Source organism: Notothenia coriiceps, unplaced genomic scaffold (assembly GCF_000735185.1).
Source record: "Notothenia coriiceps isolate Sejong01 unplaced genomic scaffold, NC01 NC01_scaffold00016825, whole genome shotgun sequence".
Taxonomy (NCBI): domain Eukaryota; kingdom Metazoa; phylum Chordata; class Actinopteri; order Perciformes; family Nototheniidae; genus Notothenia; species Notothenia coriiceps.
Genome location: NW_011349526.1, coordinates 129,296 through 154,745, shown reverse-complemented (window position 1 = coordinate 154,745; position 25,450 = coordinate 129,296). Strand labels below are relative to the sequence as shown.

The following is a 25,450-nucleotide window of genomic DNA, read 5'->3' as shown; positions in this document are numbered from 1 at the left end:
GCTGTGTATTTTCAAATTCTAGCGCACTCAAGCTGGTTTCTCCAAAATTACATACCCCACCTTTAAGTCACTAAAGAAACACAAGGTATATTTCACCTTTTGGGTCCTCAGTGGTCTTTGGTGTTAAGTGCACTCCATTAAACGTTTCCCTTGATAGTATATTAACTAATCTCATTTGGCAATTCAATAAAATAGCATACTTTCTGTTCAGCACGTGACATATGTTGCTAAAGTAAGGATTTACTGGTTAGAAAGCGGGATGAAACAATAATTTAAATGAACAAAAGGTGTTGGTTTATACAGCGAGGAGAAGAAGAGATATGGTGTCTGTTACATTTTCTGCTTTTGTGTATAGTTTCTCTTATTCTTAATGGATTCTAATAATATAAAAGCTGGTGAATAAACGTGGAAAACTGCTTCAGCACAATTCACTCTCAAGTAGTTTGTTCAGTGGCATTCAATGTCAGGCTTGTTTGTGCAAACAGAGATAAAAGAACATCAAAATGTGTCTAAACAGAGAGAGAGCCTGGTTCCTGTTAATAAATGAGAACAATTAGTTGTTTGGTTAGTAAGCCTGAAAACCAATTAAAGATGGATGTTAACATTTCATTGCATTCCAACACCTCAGAGCTGCTAAAATCTCATTGATTGTGCCGGTTTGTTGTGCACTTAACCCCCCTTTAGGACAGAGACAGAACTTTGTGTCCACGTAATGCTCCGACCTTACAAGATTAGGGAATAACTGGATACCAACATTCTAGTGGAAGCATTAAAAACAGGTTACGTTTTGCTATTTTAGTGACAACCTAAGTTTTCTGAGGTAATAAATGACACCAGTGGGAAGCCAGGCACACACACGGGCCGTTACTCACAGGCAGAAACCTTAACATTCACTAGAGGGCTCAACAGTAAAGCACGAGAGGGTCATTTGAGATACCATCCCAGAATCAGGGCATTACTCTGCCGGCCTATTGCAGTCTCATGCATTTGAAGGTTGTCGCTGATCCTTTAAATCTAACCGTTTTCTCCATCCATCAGACTGTCTTACTCCCAAAAAAGGTGGGGGCAAAGCTGCAGATGCTGCACTTTTTTTAAATGCAGAGATAAGAGTCAAAGAAGCTCCTCATTGTCCCAGCGCATGAGTGCTGTTAAATAGAGAATTACTCACAGAAAGTTTGTAACAGCTAGTCATTTTTAGTCCATGAGTCACTTGTACAGTCCATTTGGACGTACGTGATCCTGAAGCCTTCTGTAAGTGTTGAAGGTTTGGGATCAGACGCCCTGGTGCATTGTGGGGAGATAGCAGGAGGACGTCAGAGACCCTGCTGAGCTCGCCTCTCCTCCAGGCACCGACACACCCACATCGACACCACCTCCGCATTACCGTCGTTAAACTGTGTGATGAAGGAATGCTCCTGAAAAGTAAAGAGAGGGACAAAAGTGGTAAAATCACTTTTATTAAGAAAACAACAGACACTGAAAGTTTGGGTTAGTTTTTATTTTATAATTAAGAAAAACACATTTCCGGAATTTAATTAGTGCATTAAAAGGTTTTATTTGGGGGGGGAAACTATCAGAAGAGAACAATAACTGTCAGAAGGAATTCAAAAGGCAGAGTTTTATGACCATTTTGATATTAAATGAAATGGCATGTAATGACATCTGCTATTAAAGTTTTATTATTAAGTTATGGGTTTTGAACGAATCAAGACAATTCCCTTTTATATTATTTAGCCTTCACTCCAATTAGTTTTAGACATTATAACTAAAAAAAAATACCAGCCATTTTCACCCTTACTCTTTGGATTCACAAAATGTGCTGGAAAAGCTCATCCTTGAACTTATCTATTGTAACAAATATTAATCTTTTGATGCAAGGAAATGATGAATATATTAATTAACATCTTCTGCCACTAATCTCAGACCTTACGTATGACCTTCAGAATAATTGCCAAAAAACGGACTGAAGTATAAACACAAGTAATGAGCTTTCCATAAAAACAGCTATCAAAAGTTTATTCTGCAATATAATTTTATATTATCAAACAGATTGGAGCCACACACATTATCACACCTTTATGTGAAGTGTTTGGTTAAGTTCTACTTAGTATAATTATTCTAAATCATGATTCTAATAAAATACAAATAAACTAAACAGGAACACCATTTAACCCTCCTAAATATTCATGTGCAACAGATTTGCTTTTAAATGCTGAACGTTTAAGTAATGGCTTGTCAGGGCATTTTAAAGAAATATCTGTGCAGTTTAATGATCGACATGAGTCATAACAGGTTGTAAAATTAAGCTTTGTAATAAAACAGGCTGTGACAAAAAACCTCGATGTTGACTATTTGAAAATGCCTTTGAACATGATCTTAATTCTTTCTCCTACAGTCTTAATTTGGACTGATTTCCACCACCAGTGCCAATAAATGAGCTCTCGACAGAACACGTTCTCTGTGGATCGGTAGCTCATCAAGTTTGTTAAAGGCTGGCAGAGTTACTTGTTACTGCTGCACTGAGGTGTCACTTGTGATATCTCAATGACAACAGTCCCAATCCCAGCAGGGGGGGGGGGGGGGGGGCAAGGGTCACACAGGTCAGAGGGAGGAGGTTTTAAATGGAACACTTCAACTGAGGCTGACCATGAATTTGATTTGTACTGTCTAGATGTCCAATTAAATAAACAACGCTGTGGCCGGCCAGTTCAAATGAACATGTCAACACTGATTTCAGCGATGTGTGTCCTCAACAACAAGAGACTGTCACCGTTAATAGTAGTTCAGCTCCAACTTAAACTGCCCAGACACCATGTATCGTATTTATTAATGTTGTGCGTTATGGTAACTCACACCACTGATATTAATCTGCCTCTCTGCATAGCCACAACCTGCAGCTCTTGTCTGTACGGATCTGTACGGATTCATTGGTTGTGCTGCTAATATGTTACTGTCAAACTTTAACAATCTGTATCAGCTGTGTTATAGTCCCAAAATCTTCGAAAATGGAACAAAGTAGCGAATGGAAGTTTAAATAACTAAATATCTAATGCAGCCATAAGCCCCTTTGATTAACACAAAAAAAGACACTGAAACCGTATTTTTTTGGTCAGCCTAAACATTCACCGCAATTATTTTGTGCTTTGCAAGGCTGTGAATCCTTGGTAAAAAATAAAATGGTGTCTTTATAACATTGTTATATCGTCTGTTCCAAAATCTAGATACGCTTCAAATATTAACTTTTAACGTGAAAGTAACACTACAAAACACATATTTTAAATCAGGTCAAATATTATGTTGCTTTATAAACATTAGTCTGTTTCTTTTCTGACTAATGAAGTTAGGCTTCAACGTTATTTATAACAGACCTCAAGTTAATCACAAAGAAAAAAAAACTATAAATAATTCCGTAGTTTTGCTTACGACAAACAAAAGTCCAAGCTCGATATAAAGAAATATTTTAACAAATACAAATGCAAATTATATTCTGTCATGTTTCTTAACACATGGCTCTTCTAAAAAACATCATCCCACTGCAACAGTGATATCACTAGTTTAACTCAGATTTCAAAGTGAGAAGTGATGATGTCAGCTGTTTCCTCAACATTAAACACCCCCCCCAGCTACATTCAAACTGGTGCGGACGAGATTAGAAGTAGGACAGGCGGATAGTGACGGTTCTCCTGGGATTCATTTAGTCTATTTGCAGTCACAGTGGAACATTTGTTAAATTTGTTTTGTACATTATATCAAAATAAAGTCACATGAAGGTTGAATACAGTGAATACATCTGTAAGTTACTGTAGGGTCAAGATGCCTTTATAAGATCCACCAAAGAGAGAGAATGTAAAGAGATTGTAAAGGACTGGGGGAGCACCATCAATCCTGTTGTCCTTCTAATGGGCAGCTGGGGTTAACACAGTCTGAGGTTAATTACTCTCATATCAGTGTGTGTGTGTGTGTGTGTGTGTGTGTGTGTGTGTGTGTGTGTGTGTGTGTGTGTGTGTGTGTGTGTGTGTGTGTGTCACTATGAGACGGGTGTAGTGGACGCTCCTGGGTGCCCCTATGTGCTGAATACCCATCTCATCAATCATTCTTTCTTGCCTCAGTAGAGAGGGAGTGATACAGAAATAAAGAAGGAACTCAAGAGTGATGCTTTTTAAAATCCTGCTCTCCACCTCTGCTCCAGAAATTAACTCCGACAGGCCACAGAGATCTGCTGGAATCTGACCTGGATGAAGGTGTAAGGCCTGTCATACACACTCACATACAAAGTACATGTAGACATGATGAGACACTGTGGGAACGCATCACTCACTCAAAACACACACTATAGAACTAACTGGTCTGAAGCTGTTGTTCGTGGCTGATTTTTCTCTCACTTAATATTTCCCCTGGACAACACACAGATAAGCTACCTGCCAAAGATAAATAGAGAGAGTGAGAAAAGGTGACCACTAGAGAAAGCATACAAAAAAGATGGCAGGCAAGAAAGGAAGTCAAAGTAAACATATTAGATGGTGTGATTAGATGGAAAGCCAATAAATGATCCTTGAGTAGAAACTGTTTCTTTAAAACTATGTTTCCAAAGTCAAGTATCAATCTAAACGTTTAACCTACATGAAAGACATCCTCAAGGTGTTCTACAATTCAATCTGCTTTAAATGACGAGATACGATGTAAACCTCCAGAACAGCTTTCAAATGGACCTCATCTAGTCAGAGTTAAACTTATTTGTCCTTTCCTCTTATGTAATTGTAGTTACAAACTAAATAAAAATAGCAACGCTCAGATTTGCTGGACCATACACTGCTTTAATTGTCCACAACGGCAAATATGAAGCATGCAGGTTTATTTTGCGGCCCCTCCACCCAACATACAACCATTTTATTGAATGAAAACTGCCTCAAGTCTTGCTTTGATGCTGACACATGCAGGTGAACAGACACCCAGATATATTGATTAAACAAGGGATACATGTGTTGTCTGTCACACAGGCATACATACCTAATAATGAATACATTCCCTGCAACATAAATTAAGTATGAAACCTGTTAAAGAGTTAAAAATCCAACAACTAATCTTTAGTTAGGTCAATGAAGGTGATTTCACCTCCCCCCTTAGCGCTGCATGGACAGAGGTGAGATGGGGGAAGGACTCATTTAGAAGTTACATTAATCACCGTCTGGCCATCAAAATGGGATAATCACCTGCAACGGCTCTGCTCAAATAGAAATGGCCTAAACCCAGGGGAAATTCTACCGAACTCTTTAATTGTTTGAAGCCTTTCAAGGGTCTGTTTAATCTAAGATTAATTTATGCACTTTTAAATAACTCTATGTATGATTAATACGCTCAAACGAAATTAAAAGGAGTTTGAGGCAATTATAACATAGGACTGGTCATCACCTCATTAGAACAGTGTTGCCGTGTTTGTCAGTGTGTAGGTGTGTGTGTGTGTGTGTGTGTGTGTGTGTGTGTGTGTGTGTGTGTGTGTGTGTGTGTGTGTGTGTGTGTGTGTGTGTGTGTGTGTGACAGAGAGAGGCTGAAGAGGTAGATGGAATAAATAGGCCTTTACAGATTTGCATGCTAATCACTCGCTCCCTCTGGAAACTGGCTGGCATCGGTTGGTGTGTGCGTGCGTGCGTGCGTGCGTGCGTGCGTGAGTGCGTGCGTGCGTGTGTGTGTACGAAAGAACAGTGTGTGTGTGTGTGTGTGTGTGTGTGTGTGTACTTTGGTCAATCTTAGTGCACAAGAAATGTAGGGACACTTCTCTGAGGAGAGTTACAATGCTCTAAACTTAATGATCCGGACATCTAATGCTACTTTCAAATCTGCTGCTTTCAAAACTGTTTGCATAGTGAGGCGGCACTTTCTCCAGATAGCCGCCAATCAATGAGCCACAACACTAAATGTTATCCAGCGAAATGGAAAGAAAAAGGGAAAGAGAGAGTAAAAGATGAATGCAGGGAGAGGAGGGAGAGCACCATCATTATCATGGCCTTTTAGGTCCCCAACCACCTGTGCAAAACAAGTGTCCAACGCAGCAGAGCACAGGACTCATACTGTACTAAAAAGGATTTTCTTTCATTGTAAAACAGCTTAACATCAATATACTTGGGTACTTTTGACTCTCATTTTAAGTGATGTGTTTAGAAATGTGTGCAACGCAGCAGTCCCAGTATGTGTGAATGGGGGTTTAGGTCAAAGAAGACCCATGGGTGAAATGTGAAAACATTTGGCAGCAAAGGTGCTGACAGAAAAGTTCAGGGAGGAGGAGGCACCAGTGATTTGGTACAACACTGAAAAGAGACCCCAAACAGGCAACACGATACACAAGCATGCATGTGAAAACCTTTTTGCACATTCTGCGTTTAATCAGACAATGAGCAACCGCATCAAAAGTTTGAGACACATGCAAGACATCGGCATTAATAAAGCCTTTCTAAAAAAAATACACATATAGATGATACAATGTGTAACAAAGTCTGTATCTGTGCAAAACAGTCAATAGGATTTTTTCCGCTCAGAAATCTAGAGCTACGGTTTATGAGTCCATTTACATCCTCGTGAGGAGTTGAAACATTCATGTTCTCTGACATGCTGGATGAATACAAATGTTAAATGGAGGAGCTGTTCACGTGTGTTGTGACCAATATACTATGAGTAACTAGTGAGGTTGTCCGTGTTAATAATAACCGTCCAAAGGTTTTAAAACTATTTGGACACAATTTGAGGCTATAGCTTCTATCTATGTGCGTGTTAATGTGTGCGAGTCTAAACTAGATTTAGGGACAGTTAGACACAGGAAGGGTTTCCTTTGTGTACCGTGGGGCTCATCTGGTGTCTCAGGGGTTGAATGGGGGCTACAAAATGTGTGTGTGTGTGTGTGTGTGTGTGTGTGTGTGTGTGTGTGTGTGTGTGTGTGTGTGTGTGTGTGTGTGTGTGTGTGTGTGTGTGTGTGTGTGTGTGTGTGTGTGTGAATAGAGAAGCAGAATAGGAGGGTTGCATTGACAAGGTGCTAAAAGGCTGTGTGAAGGCTTCTAGCTGGGGAATGAGGGATGATGAGGAAGAGGGGGAGGGAGAAATTAAACGTCAATCAAACCACAATCGAAGAATAGAAAAGGCATGGGATCCACACATTGTTTTCTATATCTGCCATACATACACTACAGACACAATCAAGCTCAAAGATATGCAACATGTTGTTTTTTCTGCCTTTCGTGCCCTAACGCTTAATAAATATCTTGCAGTCAGACTAGGCCTTGTTTTGAGGGAGGAGGGGGAGGAGAAAGACCTCAGACAGGATAGGTCATCACCAAATACCTGCTGCTCACGTCCTGGGAGCCGGCCAATGGAAAGTATCCTCCTTTACTGACCAACGTCATTAGCTTATGATGACAGGATAGAGTGTCCACAATGAAAAATGCATTAGTATAAGGGGAGAAAACACACTTCCTTTCCTCTCTGATAACTCAACATGGGATTCTCTTCAAATGACTTTTAAGAAATGGGGAAAACACACTTTTCTGACTGAAGTGAAATACTGAGCTTAATGCAGCCTAACAGTGCTCAGTTAGATATTCCTTCTCAATGATTTAGCATCCACATAATGACAAACTGATTATGAGTCATGGTGTAAACCATCTGGGTTCAGAACAACTCAACGTTTCCATTGGGGTTAGGGTAGCACATTGAAATGGACTTATATTGCTATAAACTCACAGAGAGAGCAGGGTAATAAAATAACGTATTTAAAGTGGACCTATCATGCTATAATGGAAAAATATATTGTAGGGCCATACCTATACAAAACATTTCTGTGAAGTTTTTTGCTTAAAACACCAAACAGATCACCCATTGCAGCCATGCCTCATACTGCTCATACCCCTCTTTTGAAGCCCTGTTAAAGAAACACGGATTTTGGGTCCTTAGCTTGAAAAACAAAAAAAGAGGAGTCGGAGCTAATGCCTTTTTCTGAAACAGTATGCAGCTCAAATTATTTTTCTCTTGCGGGTTTATCACACGGTGAGTTCCTTTTTGCATTTCCTGCTTTTTAAACACATGTGCTCTTCAGTACAGGTTAGCTCTGAGTGTTAGTGAGGCTTGCTAATGTAAACAAAGACGAGATTACGTCCAAAACACGTCAGGCATTGTTTCTGATAGCAATTTTCGGTGGGTCCGCTGCTGATTTGACGTCAGATCGGCCTATTCGCTCGTTGTACCCCTGTTTTTAAAAGATTTGGGTATGGAGGAAAAGAGAGGGTTTTTTATTTTCTGACACTGCGTGAGGTCCCAGACGCACCGGGGACACATATTTATGTATAAAAGACATCACAAAGTGCATTTTGCATGATAGGTCCCCTTTAAAGTCCTTATCTTACATTAAAAACTGTTTTTGGCAGTTGATTTCTGGGGGGTGTATGCAACAGATAGTCAATGTATGTTTCTTTATTTCATACTGAATAATATGTAAAAAAAGGAAAAATATTAGGTCCAATAAAAAAAACTTTGCTTCTGGAAGCAGGCCATTTCGTGACGTCACGTGTGGTTCCCGGCTGCCGCTGTCTGGATCCCTGCTGCCGTCCGGATCGACAGCCAATGCGCGCAGCCAGCGAGAGTTCACAACGAAAAATGGCGTCAAATATTGTTGATGTTTACGCATCAGAAAAAGCTAATAGCGCGGGTATTTGGCACAATTTGACAGAACAATTATTTGGTGTGGACGATGCGAGCAGTGACGATGAATCTGAACGATNTGACACTGCGTGAGGTCCCAGACGCACCGGGGACACATATTTATGTATAAAAGACATCACAAAGTGCATTTTGCATGATAGGTCCCCTTTAAGATAAAAAATGAACTTTCGCAAATAATCTGGCAAATGAAAGTCTTTTCTAAATGCCTAATGTATCAATAGAAGCTTAACTGAGACTAAATATGTTGAAATCAATCCAAATAAATCAAGTATGGGATGTTATTTGGGGAATATTGCCATGGTATGAGGAAAATTCCATGGGAAAAAGATGGGATTTTATTTGTTGAATATCATTTAGATTCAGTGTCCCCTTACTCATGCGGCTTTAACACCAGCGCTTTTCCCTTTCTAGCTCCGAGCTAGAGCTTTTCTGGTTCAGCTCCGGTTTCCCTTTTCTGCTCCCGCTTTGTTCACACCGCCCAGAGCCCGACTGGTGCTGTTGCTGCTGCGTCATGACGTCACCGTTTACATCGCTGATTTGCTCCCCAACGGCGTTACGGCGCTCAAAACAACAACAACAACAACAACAACAACAACAACAACAACGGGGGACTGCGTCGGGTCGATGATCGTGTTGCTTTTAATCACATGAAGCCAGATTAAATTAAATAACTAATAATTACCGTCCTTATGCTTTTCTCCAGAGTGCCGTTGTTCATTGTTTATTAATGTGTCTCAGCGACATTTACCGACCGGTGCAGTGCTGGCTGCTCTTCCACGGGAGTTTATTCTCCCGTTAGCTCCCGGTTAGCTCACACCGCAGCGGCTGCTCTAAAGTATTCACTGTCATACAAGCAGCTGATACATATCCACAGTTCCCCTTAAGTGAGTGTTTGTCAGTCTGAATTGACGCTGTTTGGCATCACAACGCTGTTATTAAACTGTCTCTGGTATAAAATGGATGATGTTAGCATAGCAACCGAAGCTAAACTGACTACTTGCTATTGCTTTCCTATTGTGGCATAAACTGTTTTCTACAGGCACATTTTACGGCGTATTTTTATTATGATTCTACTTGTGATAGTAGGACACGACAACCTGTGCTGCCCATGTATTGATTCCATCCGATAGCTGCTATAATACAAAACAAAACGTCTGCCTCTCTCCCAGGGGCGCCGCCAGGGATTTTGGGCCCCATGAAAATATATCACATTGGGCCCCACCACCAGGCACAGGCCACGCAAACCAAGCACAATTGCTCTAACCACACCTCCAGAACCCAACCGACTCATTTATGCTTTAAATAACTCTACCTGCACAGGCTTGCATCTATCTTGTAGTCCAATACTAAGCGATCAATATTTAGTGACACTGAGCTGTGAACATATAACACTGTGCAGACTGCAAATTCTACTGCAACATTCTGCTGCAGTAGAATTCACTTTTTGATATAACACTAACATTCCTGACAATAGACCTCAATAGTCATCTTTTATGGTGTACATGCCTTTTTAATAACATTTTTGAATGGAACATTCATAAATCAAAATAAATATAACTTAAATATACATGACCACTTAAATTAAAATAAAGTGAACATTAACACCAATATTATCATTTATAAAAATGCTATCACAAAAAAAAAAACATAAGCAGCAGATTTTTTCTAATTACATCTACATACCAACTACAAAATAAGCGGGTATTAAAGTGTAAATGGACAACAAAACGGAAATGAAAAGGCCTGATGGTGGTGTTAAATCAGAGCAAAACTGGGTGACATACTGTCACTCTCTCTTGTCTTTCTCTCCTTTCTTTTCTTTTTTGAAAACCTGACTTTGTTAGTCGTTGAGACATCGTACACACGTAAGTACTCGCATCCCTGCCTCACATGCTCTCACTCTGCTAGAAAGAGCGGTGCCGCACACTGCGACTGCGTTCCTATAAATTACTCTGTACCTACCAAATGTCATTCAAAACTTTAATTAATTTTCCACCCCATCGCATTCAAAGACTTTGGCCGAGCTCTATGTGAAACAACAATAAGGTACCTTACGAGCAATTGTAGGGCGGTATCGGTTACTTATAGACTGTTCACGACAACCCGTGTTGTTTAGGTATTTATTTACAAGCTAGAATACGCTTGGGCATTAGACATCCTTTGTCGTTGGTAAAAACGGCGGGAAACAGAACCGAGTCGGCGAAGGTAGAGCGACGTGCGTGTTTCTACAATAGAGCACGGGAGTAAAACCCGCGACGGCAGTACCCGCAAGCAACGGCGTCAATGTAAGTTACTGAGCGGTCGGTTGTCCCGCCGGGTGAAAGTGGTACCTCTCAATCCAAAGTTGTAGCAGAATGACAGCCCGTTTTAGTTTTTTACATTGCCTCGTTTAATTCTTGTTTTTCTTTCGGAGCTTGATCCTCTTCAGTTTGGTCTCAGTTATAGCGCTCAACGAAACCGACGACGAATCATAAACGATTGGAATCTACACAAATCGGAAANACTCTGCTAGAAAGAGCGGTGCCGCACAGCGTTTGGAGACAGGACCAAACCATTACATGTAAATAGAGGGGGTATACAGAGGCTTTGGATAATTAACTTTTAGAAACAAAAAAAGTGAAATGAATCGTAAGTTTAGTGAGTAAATTATCCAATATAATGTTATATTAATGTTCATTATTGATGATTGATGAAAGGTTACTTAAAACATTTTTTTCTTAATGTTCTACAATTTTTGGGGCCCCTGTCAGTCACGGGCCCTTAGAATCGTCCTAACTTTTCACCCCCTTACGGCGCCCCTGTTCTCTCCACAATGATCAATAACAGTGAACGGCTGGTCAAAGTAAGGTACAAATAAACAGAATCACACGAAGCCTGGTTAGTGTTGCCTTACTTTATAAAGTGTGTTTTTTTTTTTTATAAGTGTGTGGTTGCCTTCTAGTCACTTTGCTCAGCACTACTGCTTGCAGGCAGGCATGACGAGACTCTTCAATCGACCCATGTTCAGGGGAGGTGGGTTTAGTTTCCTGAACGCCTCGATGTAAGCGACGCCGCCTCTTAGCTCTTGCCTCTAGACCGGAGGTGCCAAGTACGTCGACCGCGCGGGGGCAATGCTGGTAGATCGCGAGTCATTCATAAAAATAAAAAATCCAGCTCCGTTAAAATAAACATGATCCCTCCTCCCTTGGCCTCCCTGCCACTTAATTCAGGAGTTAATAACACGATAAACACGAAAGATCCAGACGAGATCTCTCTCCCCAGTCTGTGTGCGAGGGGGGCGGGGCAGTTTACACACACGCGGCTGCTACATGCAGAAACACACGACGGGGATAGCGGAGAGAAGCGCTCCAAGGTGTGGTTAAATGTTACCCGTCTTGAGGTGGACAATGGTCGTTGCCAAGAGGGCAATAAGAATTTAGCATGTAAGGGCGGTAACACGAGCAATTTGTCTAAACATTTAGCAAAAGTGCACCACATTCAGACGGAGGAATGCACCGGGTTCGACTGTCTTTCTAACTCTGTAGCCCCATCCACGAGTGCTAGCAGCAACACACGGAGTTAACTCAATGATGCAAACATGGGTTAATGATTAGAGGTAACTGAGTTATTTAGTTTGTTAAAGTTTCACCTATTCTGTTTACAATTCTGTCATCACATTATTTAATACGATTTGTTAAAACATTGTTGTTTCTTTTGATGTGAAACATTATTTATTTAATTTAAATAAAAAGCAATGTTAATTTTGTTCACAATTTGTTAAGTTAATTTAATAATATATGTATTTTTGAATCAAGTATTCATCTTTATTGTGTTCATTGTTAGTTTCCACATGCCTAAAACAACCTCAAGCTAAATCTAAAAGTTGATGGCTAAATAAGAGCGTTTGAGAAATTGTGCAAGGCATACAGAAATAGTCTGAATAGTCAATTAATCGTTTCATTAATCGATAGATTAATCGATTATCAAATTAGTCATTTGTTGCAGCCCTATTGTAGTTATCCCATGTAAAAATAAAACGTGTTATTCAGCAACCCTTGCAATTTGGGATTTTATTTTTGGTTGGTAGACCTCGGTGAGCTGGTCATTTCAAAAGTAGCTCACCAGCCAAAAAAGTGTGGGCACCCCTGCTCTAGACCGACAATTTTTTGGGGCTGGAAGTGAACCGGATTCCGGAGCTAAGAGGCGGCGCCACTGTGTTGTGAACAGGAAAAAACGGTACTTTTCAGGCTCCAGCTCCGAGCCGGAGCTGAAAACGCGTTGGTGTGAAAGGGGCATCAGTGGAGTTTTGGATCATGATTGGGGCTGTGAAGCAATGTTTACAAAAGAAAAAGCATAAACATAAGTGTGTAGAGATTCCTGGAGCAGATGTTATTCTGCTGTTTGTAACGCAATGACACTAAAGCCAACAAAGGAACAAGCCAACAAGCTAGGAAACATAGCTGTAAACAAAGCCATTTTTTAAATATTTTATTAGTTAATTGTGTTTTTTGTGGCGTTAGGAACTAACACCTTTTGTATTGTTCCTGTTCTCCCCTTACTCCTGTTGCAAACATATTAGTAGCATTAATCTAAGAAAAAGGTTTCCTATCACTGAACGCCTTAGTGATAAAAAGTGTTATCTTTAATAGGATAAAATAATATTAGTATGAGCAAAGCATCCAGTATAAGGAGCTGTAGCACACTGTGTCAAGCTTCAGGGACAAAACCCATCAAGAGCAGGCATGCAATCAAACAGCAGCCCTTTAAAGAAGCTCTAATAGGATAAAATCCCAGTGAAAATAATGACGTCAATAAAAGCTATACCAGTGATTAGAGAAACCACACGGTGAAACCTGATGAGCAAACTAGAGCCACTAGGTGAGTTTGTATGGCCATAAAACAACATTATTTGCTTAATGCGTGCACTATTGTGTGAGTTTCCTGCATTACCTTCCAGGAGAAATGAGATGCAGGGATAACAAAACCGTCTGTAAAGCAGAGGGAGAGGAGAGGAGGGGAGCTGTGTGTGGCTAGGTGCATTAACATACAGATAGAATAGGTAAAGAGTTTTAATGTACTCAGGAGGCTGGGAGGATGGGGAGGTAAAGTGAGAGGTGGGGAAGAAAAGAGGGAATGAGAAAGACAATCAGCAGCCGGGTGCCACAAGGCAGGCATCCATGACCTTATATCTCAGTTCACAAGGGGCAGAGGAAGAAATGAAAGGCCTACAGGAGGACAGACATATAGGTAAAGGAAAGACGAATGGAGAGAAGGTAAATCTGAAAGAGAGCACAGGGACCACAATACATCTCAAAGAAGTAGGGCAGAGTGAGAGGAGGGCTAGAAAAAGGAGACATCTACAAAATGTTTGGCATATCCATGATTGCATTAAAAAAAAGTCTGGTCAGCTTAAAATTGAAAGAAGAAGACATTTGAACAAAGCACATTGGTAGGTTTGTGGTGTGACAGATCAAACCATGCAGAGAGGTTGGTCTGGACCCACACATACAATCAAATGACTTAAAATAAGTGCAACAGTCTTTTTGCTTTGAGGAATACATCTTATTTGACTGCAGTTTATAAGTAACCCAAGTCATGGAAAAGCTGAAAAAGAGCCCAGTATTCAGTCTCAAGCATTCATATCATTGCTCAAGGTACGGCCGAGGAGATGTGTGAAACGGGCTTTCAGCCAGAATTAGTGAGAGGAAAGACAAAAGCCTCTGCACTACAACAATCATAAAGACAGACAATAAGAACATTATGGCGTCAAGGTGTCGCTCAACACACACAATGGAAGCTGTTGAAAGGTCACTAAAAGAAAAGGAACCCACCAAAACACAACAAGCTGAACCTCTCTAAGTAGTGCATGGTCTCCCTTCAGAGAAACACTTCTGTCTGGAGGCAAGAATTCCCAAAGCGTATCTAGACAACATTTCCCTTTACTCCCCCTTTCTGGTGTGAGACTGAGAACATACAATCTGTTAGCAGCTCTGCATTTACACCCTCCAGCACTCCATCCCCACAACATAAACCCTCACCCCTCCTCTCTCTGCGGACCTAACTGTCGCTGTCCTTGGTCCTAACACAGAAACCAGAGCATGTTGCAACTCTTAAAAGGCAGTTTGTGCAAACTGCTGCAGCCTTGTGTGCTAACGCCAGAACAGAACAAAAATCAAGACCACTTTAGAGCGAGGCCTGTAGTTTGGCATGTATACTGGCACACTGACAGGAAGAGTTGGAACTTAGTAAAGTCTTCTTCCTTACCTATAAAACTCTACTGCACCAGAGTCACAGTGCAAATAATCTATGGCTTTGAGTAATAATTACCATTAACAGAGATGGTACAACGTTTGCTCCTGTTCATACCGATGTATATTTTTAGTGGCACCCCTATCTATGGCATCTTTCACACTGTACTCATGTTAAAGAGGATATGCCCTTTTCCCTGGAACATACAAAAAGACCAAAACATCCCAATATCCAATGCTGGATTAATGAAAAGTTATTACGGAGTTCATATAAGTCTTAGAAGAGCCTTTTTTAAATATTAAAGAGCATAACAATTTGTGGCTATTTGATTTGCTGATCTATTTCAACTTTCAAAATAAAGCTGATGAATCTACATACAGTATAAAGGATCCCTTAAATGTAACTCGATTTTTATGCAGCATGATTTTTTACGTGATCTTATAGGGTTGAAAATCATTGTATTGCAACTTTACTCTAGGAAACAGAGGGATGTTATGTTGGGCTAAATGAGAAATGGCTTTTGCTTTTATTTGGGATGCATCTTCCCACCATCTGCAGGGCATCTCAGCCGCTGTGTAATGAGAGGCACATGTATCCAGTATGACAGAAAGGTGGTGTATAAAAGAAGTCCATTTACTGTTTTACCATTCCCAATCAGACTGGTGAAACCGATCCTCAGAACACACAGAAGTTGTGGTTGAAAGAATTATCTTATATTGGCACTTTTTGTTTTACCTTAACAGGCACAGACAGATACAAAAAATAATGTCCTTTTGGCCCATCCTTAAATGTTAAAAGAGAACTACAGTTTTGTAAACTACAATTATTTGACTCCTTTACAACAGCTAGGCCTGATTCATTTGATGTTGACTACAATGAGGGGGAATGAAATGAATATTGAAGTAGGTCTCAATACTACCTCAAGGTTTCCCTCTGACCTCTCTAACATCTTTCATTGTTATTATTATTATTATTATTGGCAGCAAAAAGTTCATTACTTTAGTATTCACACAGAAACCACAACTTTGAGGATCCTTGATCCAGAACACCCCAGTCTTTGTAAAATATACAATAGTATTTTCAAATAGCTACATTTAATAAAATAGTGTTTAATTGAATTTGTATCTGTATGCATGAATATGTTCACCGTATGTATACAGTTATTCAAAACGTATATGTTGACCTTGGAAGTGTTTAATAGAAGTCTTGGTTGAACTTACCATGAGGTTATTGGGGGCAGGCCTCTCTTTGGGTTGCCGTCGCATGCTGAAAAAAAAAATGTAAAAGTGATACAAGCAGTCTGTATCCAGCCACTATTCAAACTGTCTTTGCAAATGTACAAGAGGTGTTTTTGACTTTCATCTCGGTGGCATCCTTTTCAGTTATGAAGCTATATTCAATAAGAGTTCGGAATAGAAACAACATTTCTTTCAATACATTTATTTATTGAATATTTCAAAAATAAAATGGATTTGTTTTATTTGTCAGAACACTCAAATTGAAGCAATAACCACATATTAGTAGATTTATTAGATTCATGTGGGTTTTGTGAGTGTCCTTTATAGTATGGGCTGTATATTGCGGACTTTGAGGAATTAGTGTAGGGGCCTCTCTGCAGTTTGTCATGTCAGCAGTTTATGTATCACAATGAATGGGCCATGATCCTCTAAGAATAGCCTGGGAGGAGATACTGCACCGAGGCAGGTACCTCAGTCTGTCCTGAGAGAGTCGTGCCCCGTTTAAGTAAACAAATCAGGCATGGGGGATAAACAACAGATGGCACAACCAGGCCCTGAGTGCGGTACACACACACACACACACACACACACACACACACACACACACACACTCTCTGCTTGCATGTGGTTTGGGTGTATATGTACATGTTTGTGCAACTGTAAAGGTTACAGGAGGCTAATGAATCAGAGGCAAACTCAGGGTAAACATTGTCTTTGTCCTGTTGCATTAGAGGATTCAATCATCCCTTTTTATTCAGCAGCATTTAATATCATAGCTAAAACCATTACAAGCACAATGCATTAACACACAGGCAAATACACTTTAATCCCTTTGTATTACCATTATACCTTTGATTCATCTACCATCATTTGGCTCATCTATGTCAAATGCAGCTTCTGGTCTTGTAATTGTTCAGCGTGGCTCTGTGGGGCTCAGATGGCTGACTGTGCCACGCATATTAAGACATTATTAACTAGAATCACAAATACTGTGCAATCAACAGCCATTGAAAACTGACAACATTCCGTTTGAAATCTGAATGTTTTCATTGAAACAATTTCTGTGTCTGTCCTTCGAGAAACAGATTCGTATTGAATAGTAACTGACTCACCACTGAGTGATGAAGTGAACAAACTTCTCACTGAACTGGCCCACAGGAAACACTGGAGGATCCTGTGAAGAAGAAACAAAACCACTGAGAAAACAAGACATATCTCATTCAAGGATGAGAATGACCTGCTGTACAGACTGAAAGATACTGACATACGTATCTGCATGATTTAAACGGGATCCTACTTGTTATGTCATTTAATCACTCGTAAAACCAGAGTTTAGACCAGTGCAAACCTCCTGAAAATGTTGAATTGGTAGTTGGGTTAAGTTTGAAAAATCGAATTATGATCTTAGCTTTAAGGGGGTTGTAGCAGTATGTCAGAAAGGATCTAAATTAAACCTTTTTAGATATAAAACATTATAAATTAAAATGGGTTTTGGTACACTAAAGACAGAAAAGACATTGTCACACCTTACCACCGACTGAGGAATATTATTGTTGCTTTGTGAAAAAAAAATGCTGGTTTTGCCAAATACTATAGCAAGATGTTTCGACAAGGTTTAATGCTTAATAGAAAACAGACAAGTAAAAAAGACCACTTTCAAAGACTACATAACGCTGAAGAGCCTGGATTGAGAGTTAAGTATCCTTCACTTTGAGTCTGACCTCAAGGCTACAGGCTACGTGGAGTGGTCGTTGTACAACACTTGCTGGAGGACATAACTTTTGTCTGGTTGGGTTAATTAATCAACAAATATGTTGATTCATAAAGGGGGATGAGCTGGCGTATTTTGAAGCCGTCATAGTTTAGATTCCCAGCATTACCGTAATGGAGATTATGTTGAAAGAACATGGCTGAGGTTTTTAAAGGAGCAACATGGCTCTTCTCATTGAAAAGAACCAAATCAAGGTCTTCTAGCCAAGAAAGAAACGCTTAAAAAGTGAAAGGAAGTTGTTAATACAATTGATTTATTATTCAGAAAACACTACAATTGGGAAAGAATGATAAAGAAAGACTAGACAAAAAATAAAACCTTCTGTTCGATATTGAAAGCCAATGCAACTAAAGGGAAAATTATAATAATGCCCTTAAAATAAATAAAATACAAATGAATTTCTTTAGTTGATTTGAATAGTGCATGTTCATACTATCAGAGCAGCTGGTACACACACACTCCACAAAGGGACATTTCATATTTAGATTGTTTTCTTTTTGGTCAATTATTGACTAAAAGACTGAGACTATGACTGTGACTAAAACTCACAAAGACATTTAATTTTGGGACGGTGACTAAATATGCTGCTAAAATGAACATGAGTAAGGTGTGTGTGTGTGTGTGTATGTGTGTGTGTTAGTGTGCATCAGGCTTGTGACATGTTGTCAATGGAGGGTCTATGAACCGTGTCATGTAGGACAGCTGGGCCAGACTGACCCTGTATTACTGCCCTCACCTCATCACTCCGCTCCTTTCTCTACCTTTGACGGATCTTAGTATGTAGGCTTATCTTTACCAATGTGGACCACTGCATTGCAAAAGCAGTATATCAAATTCAGTTTTAATGACGATATGTATATGTAGAGTATGGTAATCTATATTAATATGTTTTTGTTGATCAAATGAATGTTTAAACTGGCAATCATTTCAACACAATTCCAAGAATAACTTTGATCACTAAAACCTTCCTTTGACACTGGTTGCTGAAATGTAACATACCGCATCCTGACACACCAGCATGAGCACATGACAGATGTTTACCCCAGATCAAATAGGTACTATTCAAATATGATATGTTAAAACTAAGTTGACCAGTAGGTTATTGGTAGGTGTTAGTCCTTCACGATATGCACAACAGTTATAACCAATGATATGAGCTCAGATGTGAAAACAAAACAAAAAAACGACTCAAATATCCACTACAATCATAAAGCATGGGTCTACAACCAAGCGTTTATTCAAATGCGGGGAATTAAACCTCTTCGCATCTGAAGCCCTGCTGTGCCATTAAAAACACCTCTGGGCAGTGTTCGCTTTTCCTTAATGCTCTGATCGGCAGGCTCTCGCAAAGCATGATGCATGAACCCATTTAAATTAACAAAGGAATGGGTTCCCTTCTAATCTCACTGCACTTCACAGTGCTGCCGCCGCTTGGATGAGCAATATATCATAGCACATGCACATAAACACACAGGCATGCACAAACAAATGCCCTTGAGCAATGCAAACCACAAGTCTGAGTGTTCACTCTGTTTAGAGAGAGAGAACCAAATCATTTGCAACCACTGTATTGCGGTGTGCACACACGATCTTGACTACACAACTCATGCATGTCGTGTAAGCTAAATCTGATACAAAACCTCTCTCTGCACTTTCCCCGCATATTTGCATGCACATGCAGCTTTTTGCAGGCACAAACACAAACACACACATTTATGCATGTATTCATGTCTCCAGCTGAGAGGAACACCGCTGCAGCTTTGATGTGGCAGCAGGCGACGGCACAAAAGACAAGCAGGCTGATGAAAGTGGCTAGTCTGCGTGAATTATTCCTCTGGTTGTCAATGCGATCCACTCTGAGACAGAACACACACTACGAGGGTACAAGGGTACAAGTAAATATACATGTCATTGCCATGAAGCAATTATTAGGCAAAATTAGATCAGTAATTACAGGCTTGAAAATAAAGTGGGAGTTCTTTATTAGTGGAGCCACTTGCTATTCAACAAACAGAGCAGACAGGCACATTAATGAGGGTCGACAGCGGACAGATGGTGGGAACAACTCCATAGAACTTCTCGTTCAAGACCTAAGCTGAATAAGGTGAGCATGTTTCTCTGCCATACACTATTAACATCCAAAAATAAAAAGAAGGCCTAATAGAAAAGCAATTTTTACACAGGCATCCGCTGAATATTGCTTTAGGTTTTCCCACAATTGTACTTTTTTCTGTAACACAGTACGAATTGATTTCAATTAACTAATTTCTACAGAGAAAAAAGGGGCTGTAATGAAAACTATGGAGAGCCTTTTCTTTGAATAGTCTATGACATTAAAAATATATTTCTTAACAATGTTACATAAAATCCCTTTATGTTGGGATATATGGGGACACGTGCATGGCTAGATACCATTAGGTTAGTGAGAACATATTTATTTTTGTAGGTAGGATGAACTTAGTCTTGTTTCCATTCATCTTGTAAGCTGTGACATTTTATCAGTTATATTTCTATCTTTGTTGATGGGTTTTTAAAAGTGTCTCTATTTTCCAAATACAAATTCATTTCAGAATTTGTATTTTTTCTATCTGTTGATCTGTTTACCTTTTAACTGTAAACTAACTTAATTTGCATCTCCACATATATTTGGATTTTTTGTTTTTCTTGAGCTCATGAAAGGCTTTCTCAGCCCTGACACACTGTGTGGTTTTGTGTGATAGGAGTAGAAGAAAGAAAGTGGCAGACTGTTATACTGCAACCCCCACCACACACATACCTCCAGCCAGAATAATATTAATGATCCACTCTATCCAGCCTATTACTCATTCAGCCATTAAAGCAACTTTCAAAGCCCCAGTGGATAAGTCACACACAATATCAAAGCATCACAACCAAAGAAAAAAAGTATATGGATCTACAGTATAATGGGCAATACTTACTAAATGTCAAGGACTCAGGTACAATTAATCACACCTGCCATAATGTTGAAGCCAGGTGTGTCTAGCTCAATTAAAAATACCTAATCATTAAATTAACTACTCCATTGGATCAGTGTTAGTCCATAATGCCTCTAAAAGTTATGCTATAAAAATAATTACCTTTATTTATCCAGCATATTTCAAAACAAAGTTGCAAAGTGCTCTATATGGTTGAACAAGGACATTTCAGGTCTGCAACAAGGCAAATTCAATCAGACAGGAAGCAGTCCAGCAATATAACTGGGTTGTAAACAATGACGCTTAAAGACTGCATGTTGTGTTTATCTATGATATGTTCCAGCCACATCATGTATACACAGAAACATGAAGGCCCGAGGGTTGAGCCTAGGGGAACACCACAGGTCAAATGGGCCACATAAAGGAGAAACTCCTAAATCTTCAAGAATAAGTTATTGGATTCATAACATTTGAAAAATCTGGCAGTTCTACTTATCAATAATAGAAAAAAACAATCAACTGTGTCGAAGGCCGAGGTGAGATCTAGAGTCCTATACATTCTCTGAGCCACTTGGTCAAAATAGTGCTTATCCTCTTGTCTCTTCGTCCAAAGCACTGCATTAGTTAGGACAGTAAGGCAGTGCTAGCTCGCTAGGGGTCAACATAAAACGTTCTCTGGCCTCAAGGGGAGAAACAGGGTAAGGCACAGGAAAAATTGTTTTGAGTGATGCCTCTGTCTCGCAGACTAATGAACAGTTCAGCCTAGGTCAATCCATTACAACCAAAAGCATTTAATTATTAATTACGGCCAAATCTATAGGCAGTTAAGGGCAAGTGACATTGTATGTTAAATGTGTAATACGGCTGGAGAAGGGGTTTTGGGGGGCTAGTTTAGGCAAGAGAGGTGTTTTGCTATTACTGGACGACAGCAAATAACTCAAAAAAAGAGTGTGGAAAGCTTGTGATTGCTGCTTTAAAAACACATTAGTGGTGTGAGCCTACATATCCATACACACAGACTCATTGAAATAGCATGTCAATTAATAAGGAAATATATAAATGTGTCTATTAGGAAAAGAGGGGAAACCTTTGAGCATTTCAGTATCAGACATTACCTACAGCAGGTAAACATATTATATAGAAATGGGCATAAATATGGCAGACTTCCTCTAAAGCCGAAATGTCATCAAATAATGTACATACAAATCTGGTTACAGTATGTCAAAATAAATTACAAGCGGTAAACTGAAATTGTTGAACATTTTCTACCTAAAATGTGTAATATATATTTTTCCCTTTTTATTGTTTCTTTCATACATATGTTTGTTTATGTCATTATAATTGCCTTTATTTAAGAGTTTTGTTATGCCTTTTATTATAGAAACAAACACACAGGGCCGTCAAAAGAATATTCCTGGTTAAACAATTGCTTTGTTGTTTTTTCTATAGTACACAGAATGGAGAGCTGTGCCGCTGAGTGTGTCAGTCGTGACAGGTCCAGCCTCAACAGTAATGTGCGTGTGCATATGTGTACTGCCTGAGGCAGTTGCATAGGGTGAAGGGTTGAGTGAATGGGGAGCAAAGCCGCCTGAGTGGTTTGCTTCATTAGGAAACAAAATATAAGCTTTCCGGGCCATTAGGACTGACTTTAGATGCAAAAGCACATAAGACGACGACTCACCTCATCAACGATGCATTGCAGTAACTGGAGAGGCTGCAAGAGGAGAGACACAGGGAGATGAAAACATGGAATTTCACAGCAATAGGGAAAATCAATAGTGTGATAAAAAAAAGTATCTACTTAGATTAATAAAATGCAGCGAGCTTAGCCAAAGCAATCCTTCAGCTCATGCATGTTTTTTTATTATTATTTCATAATGGCACCTAATGTATTACCAGCAGTTTAAGCATGATCTAATATTTCATTGTAAAAATGCAATTTGAGTGTTTATTCAAATGAGAGAGCCAACCAAGAGTAACAGACTATAGTCTGGGAGACCTATTTTCTTCCTTCCTACTCTAATGCAATAAAACTTACCATTAGGGATCCTTGGTTTTTCTGAATCTGTAGGGCAAGACAGAGAAGAGGGGACGAGGCAATATGTAATTAGCGTGTCATAATCAAAACGATACACTTGGACACATTATGATCACTAGGAGAAAATTATTTCTTTCCTGTTGGCAATTTGTGAGTATGCGTTACAACCATTTACATAATGAAAACACACAAATGTTAATGGCCTTGTTCTCATTTGTGGAGAATGGGGGTAAAAGATCCACTAATGCTAATTTTTAGAGACGTACTTTGTTCATACCCTCCAGGTTATCAAGATGTGCCGGGATAACTGTTACAAACAGTATGAGCAGGCTTTGTAATGAGCATGCTCATTGTGTCAGTTTCACAGGTACAACACTTGATGTTACATGATGACAGTGGGGTTAAAGCTATAGTTTTTTTGGAATATGCTATACGCAAAAATTTGATTTGTGTGCAGATCTTTGCAAACAAAATAACACCAAATATCTAGTGTTGAGTCGACAAATCAAAAAAACGAATTACTAAATGCGCTTCTTATGTTCCCGTTCAAAACGGGATATAGTCCTTGAAAATAAGAGCTAGAGTAGGAAGTCTTAATATGAAAGATCTAGCAATGAGAGTGTTTTGTGTAATCTAATGTAAGTGATACTACAGTGGGAGTGCATAAAGCATCTCGTTTTCCTTCTTTAAACCTCCCGGGCTGAATTCACCAGGACAATCTGGTTTGATTTCCAAAAGCCCAAATGTACAACGTACTCATATAGACTGAGTGCTATAGGACCTGAAACCTATAGTCTCAGCTAAATGTCTAAGAATGTTTGGTAAATAAATTGCTATTTTCTCTAGGTTTTTTGACAGTGCATTAGAGCACTTATTGATTCACTCAATTAAATACAGGTTTTCACACTCTGCAAATACCAAGAGGCTCCTAAACTGCCTCTATATCCAGTTTTGCCTGATTCAGACACATTAAAAGCAACTATGGAAAACTAATTTGTTCAGAAATAATTACTAGGACAAAATAGCGTGCTGCTCCAGGGGTTGAAATTGGATAGTGGGAGACTAACTTATTCAAGCATAATTGAGCACTTATTCTTCTTGTACTAGGTAGATTGACCGAGCATCAAAAAGAGATATTTCAAAATGATTTCCTTTTGTATCCTTTTAACAGTCTCATCACTAATGGCTGACTATCTGGTAGACATAGCATTATCTGCATGTTCATCCTGAGGGTAATAGTGTTTCATAGTTACACTTAAAAAGACTATAATTATGCATATCATAACATTTTCTTCCTATAAGAAGGACACAAATGATGTTTGACAAGAAATGAATTTGTGTTTGCTGAAGAAGTTGGGAATGGACCCACATCCAATAGGATTGTGTACGAGAGCAACCGAGTGTGTGTGAGAATGTGTCTGTGTGTGTAATGCTAAATGACGACTGTAGTTGTGAAGAACAACAGCTCCTTGTTTGGCTTTGTGAGCCACATCAACACTTTTTGGGTTGTTTGAAAATATCACAGTGGGCTCAGTGTGAAAATAGGAAGTCACAATTTTTGGATGTCAAATAATTTCTGTTCCTTTTAACAGCAACACAATAAACAGTTCTAAAAGATCAGATGGCCATTTCCCCCCTCAAGGATGTTCAGAGATATTTCTTCAAAGGTAAGGAATCAGAAAACTCCCGAAGAAAAAGTCTCACTTTGTGATCAAAAAAAGCAGAAAGCAATTTCTACAAGGGTTGACATGCATGTTTTGGGAATGGGCAAGGGCAACCCCTTTATTCTAAAGTCTACGCTCCAAAACTGCTCAATTTAGATTTGTTGAGGTAAACTTAGATGGCGTAACCTGTTTGATTAGTGCCAGTTATACAGACATTTTACATAGCTCAAAAATGTTTGGGTGACAACAAATAGCATGATAAGAAATAGTCAGAATGTAGCTGTAGGCCTACACATCATTTAAAGCCTAAAAAGGGGTCTAATACCCCGATTTAATTTTTCAACTAATCTCTTAAAGCGCCTGTCACACTGTCCCGAAATTGACACCCGATGGACACACGAATATGGAATTGTGAATTTCGCACGAAGATGGCCCCGAACCACGCACAAAGGCAACATTTACATTACATTTAAGACATACAACTGCAACGAAAGTAACACAAACAATAATGTTAAAGTATTATGATACTGTACTGATATTTTCCGACTTATTCTTTACTTTCTCCGTCTTTATATGTAGAAGATATTAAGTTTTCTCCGTCATGTTGTTTCCATAGCAACAACCACTTCCTCGCCTTCAAAATAATATATTATATCCTTTTTAGTTTCACAGAACACAAATTGGGTTATTTACATAATATGTTTACATGATTTTGTTGTGCAATAAAACAACCAGATGGACACACGATAAAGGAAATGTTCAAATTCGGCTCTGATCGTAGCAACATCGGGCCATTCGTGAGGGCATCTTAAGCCATCTTTGGCATGCCAAAGATTTTGCCACCGCTCCCGAAGTTGCTGCCGGAGCCTGAGAAA

General features: G+C 39.4%; 1 protein-coding gene across 1 annotated transcript in view; it reads right to left on the bottom strand.

The window, feature by feature from the left end:
• map2k5 (mitogen-activated protein kinase kinase 5) overlaps nucleotides 1-25,450 on the bottom strand; it is a gene marked incomplete at its 5' end in the record, with an annotated part of 46,255 nt that continues 20,805 nt past the window's right edge. The window contains 5 exons of the mRNA XM_010776286.1: nucleotides 1-1,415; nucleotides 16,149-16,194; nucleotides 17,279-17,340; nucleotides 22,555-22,587; nucleotides 22,912-22,938. Coding sequence (XP_010774588.1) covers nucleotides 1,314-1,415; nucleotides 16,149-16,194; nucleotides 17,279-17,340; nucleotides 22,555-22,587; nucleotides 22,912-22,938 — 270 coding nt within the window. The remainder of the gene's footprint in view (nucleotides 1,416-16,148; nucleotides 16,195-17,278; nucleotides 17,341-22,554; nucleotides 22,588-22,911; nucleotides 22,939-25,450) is intronic.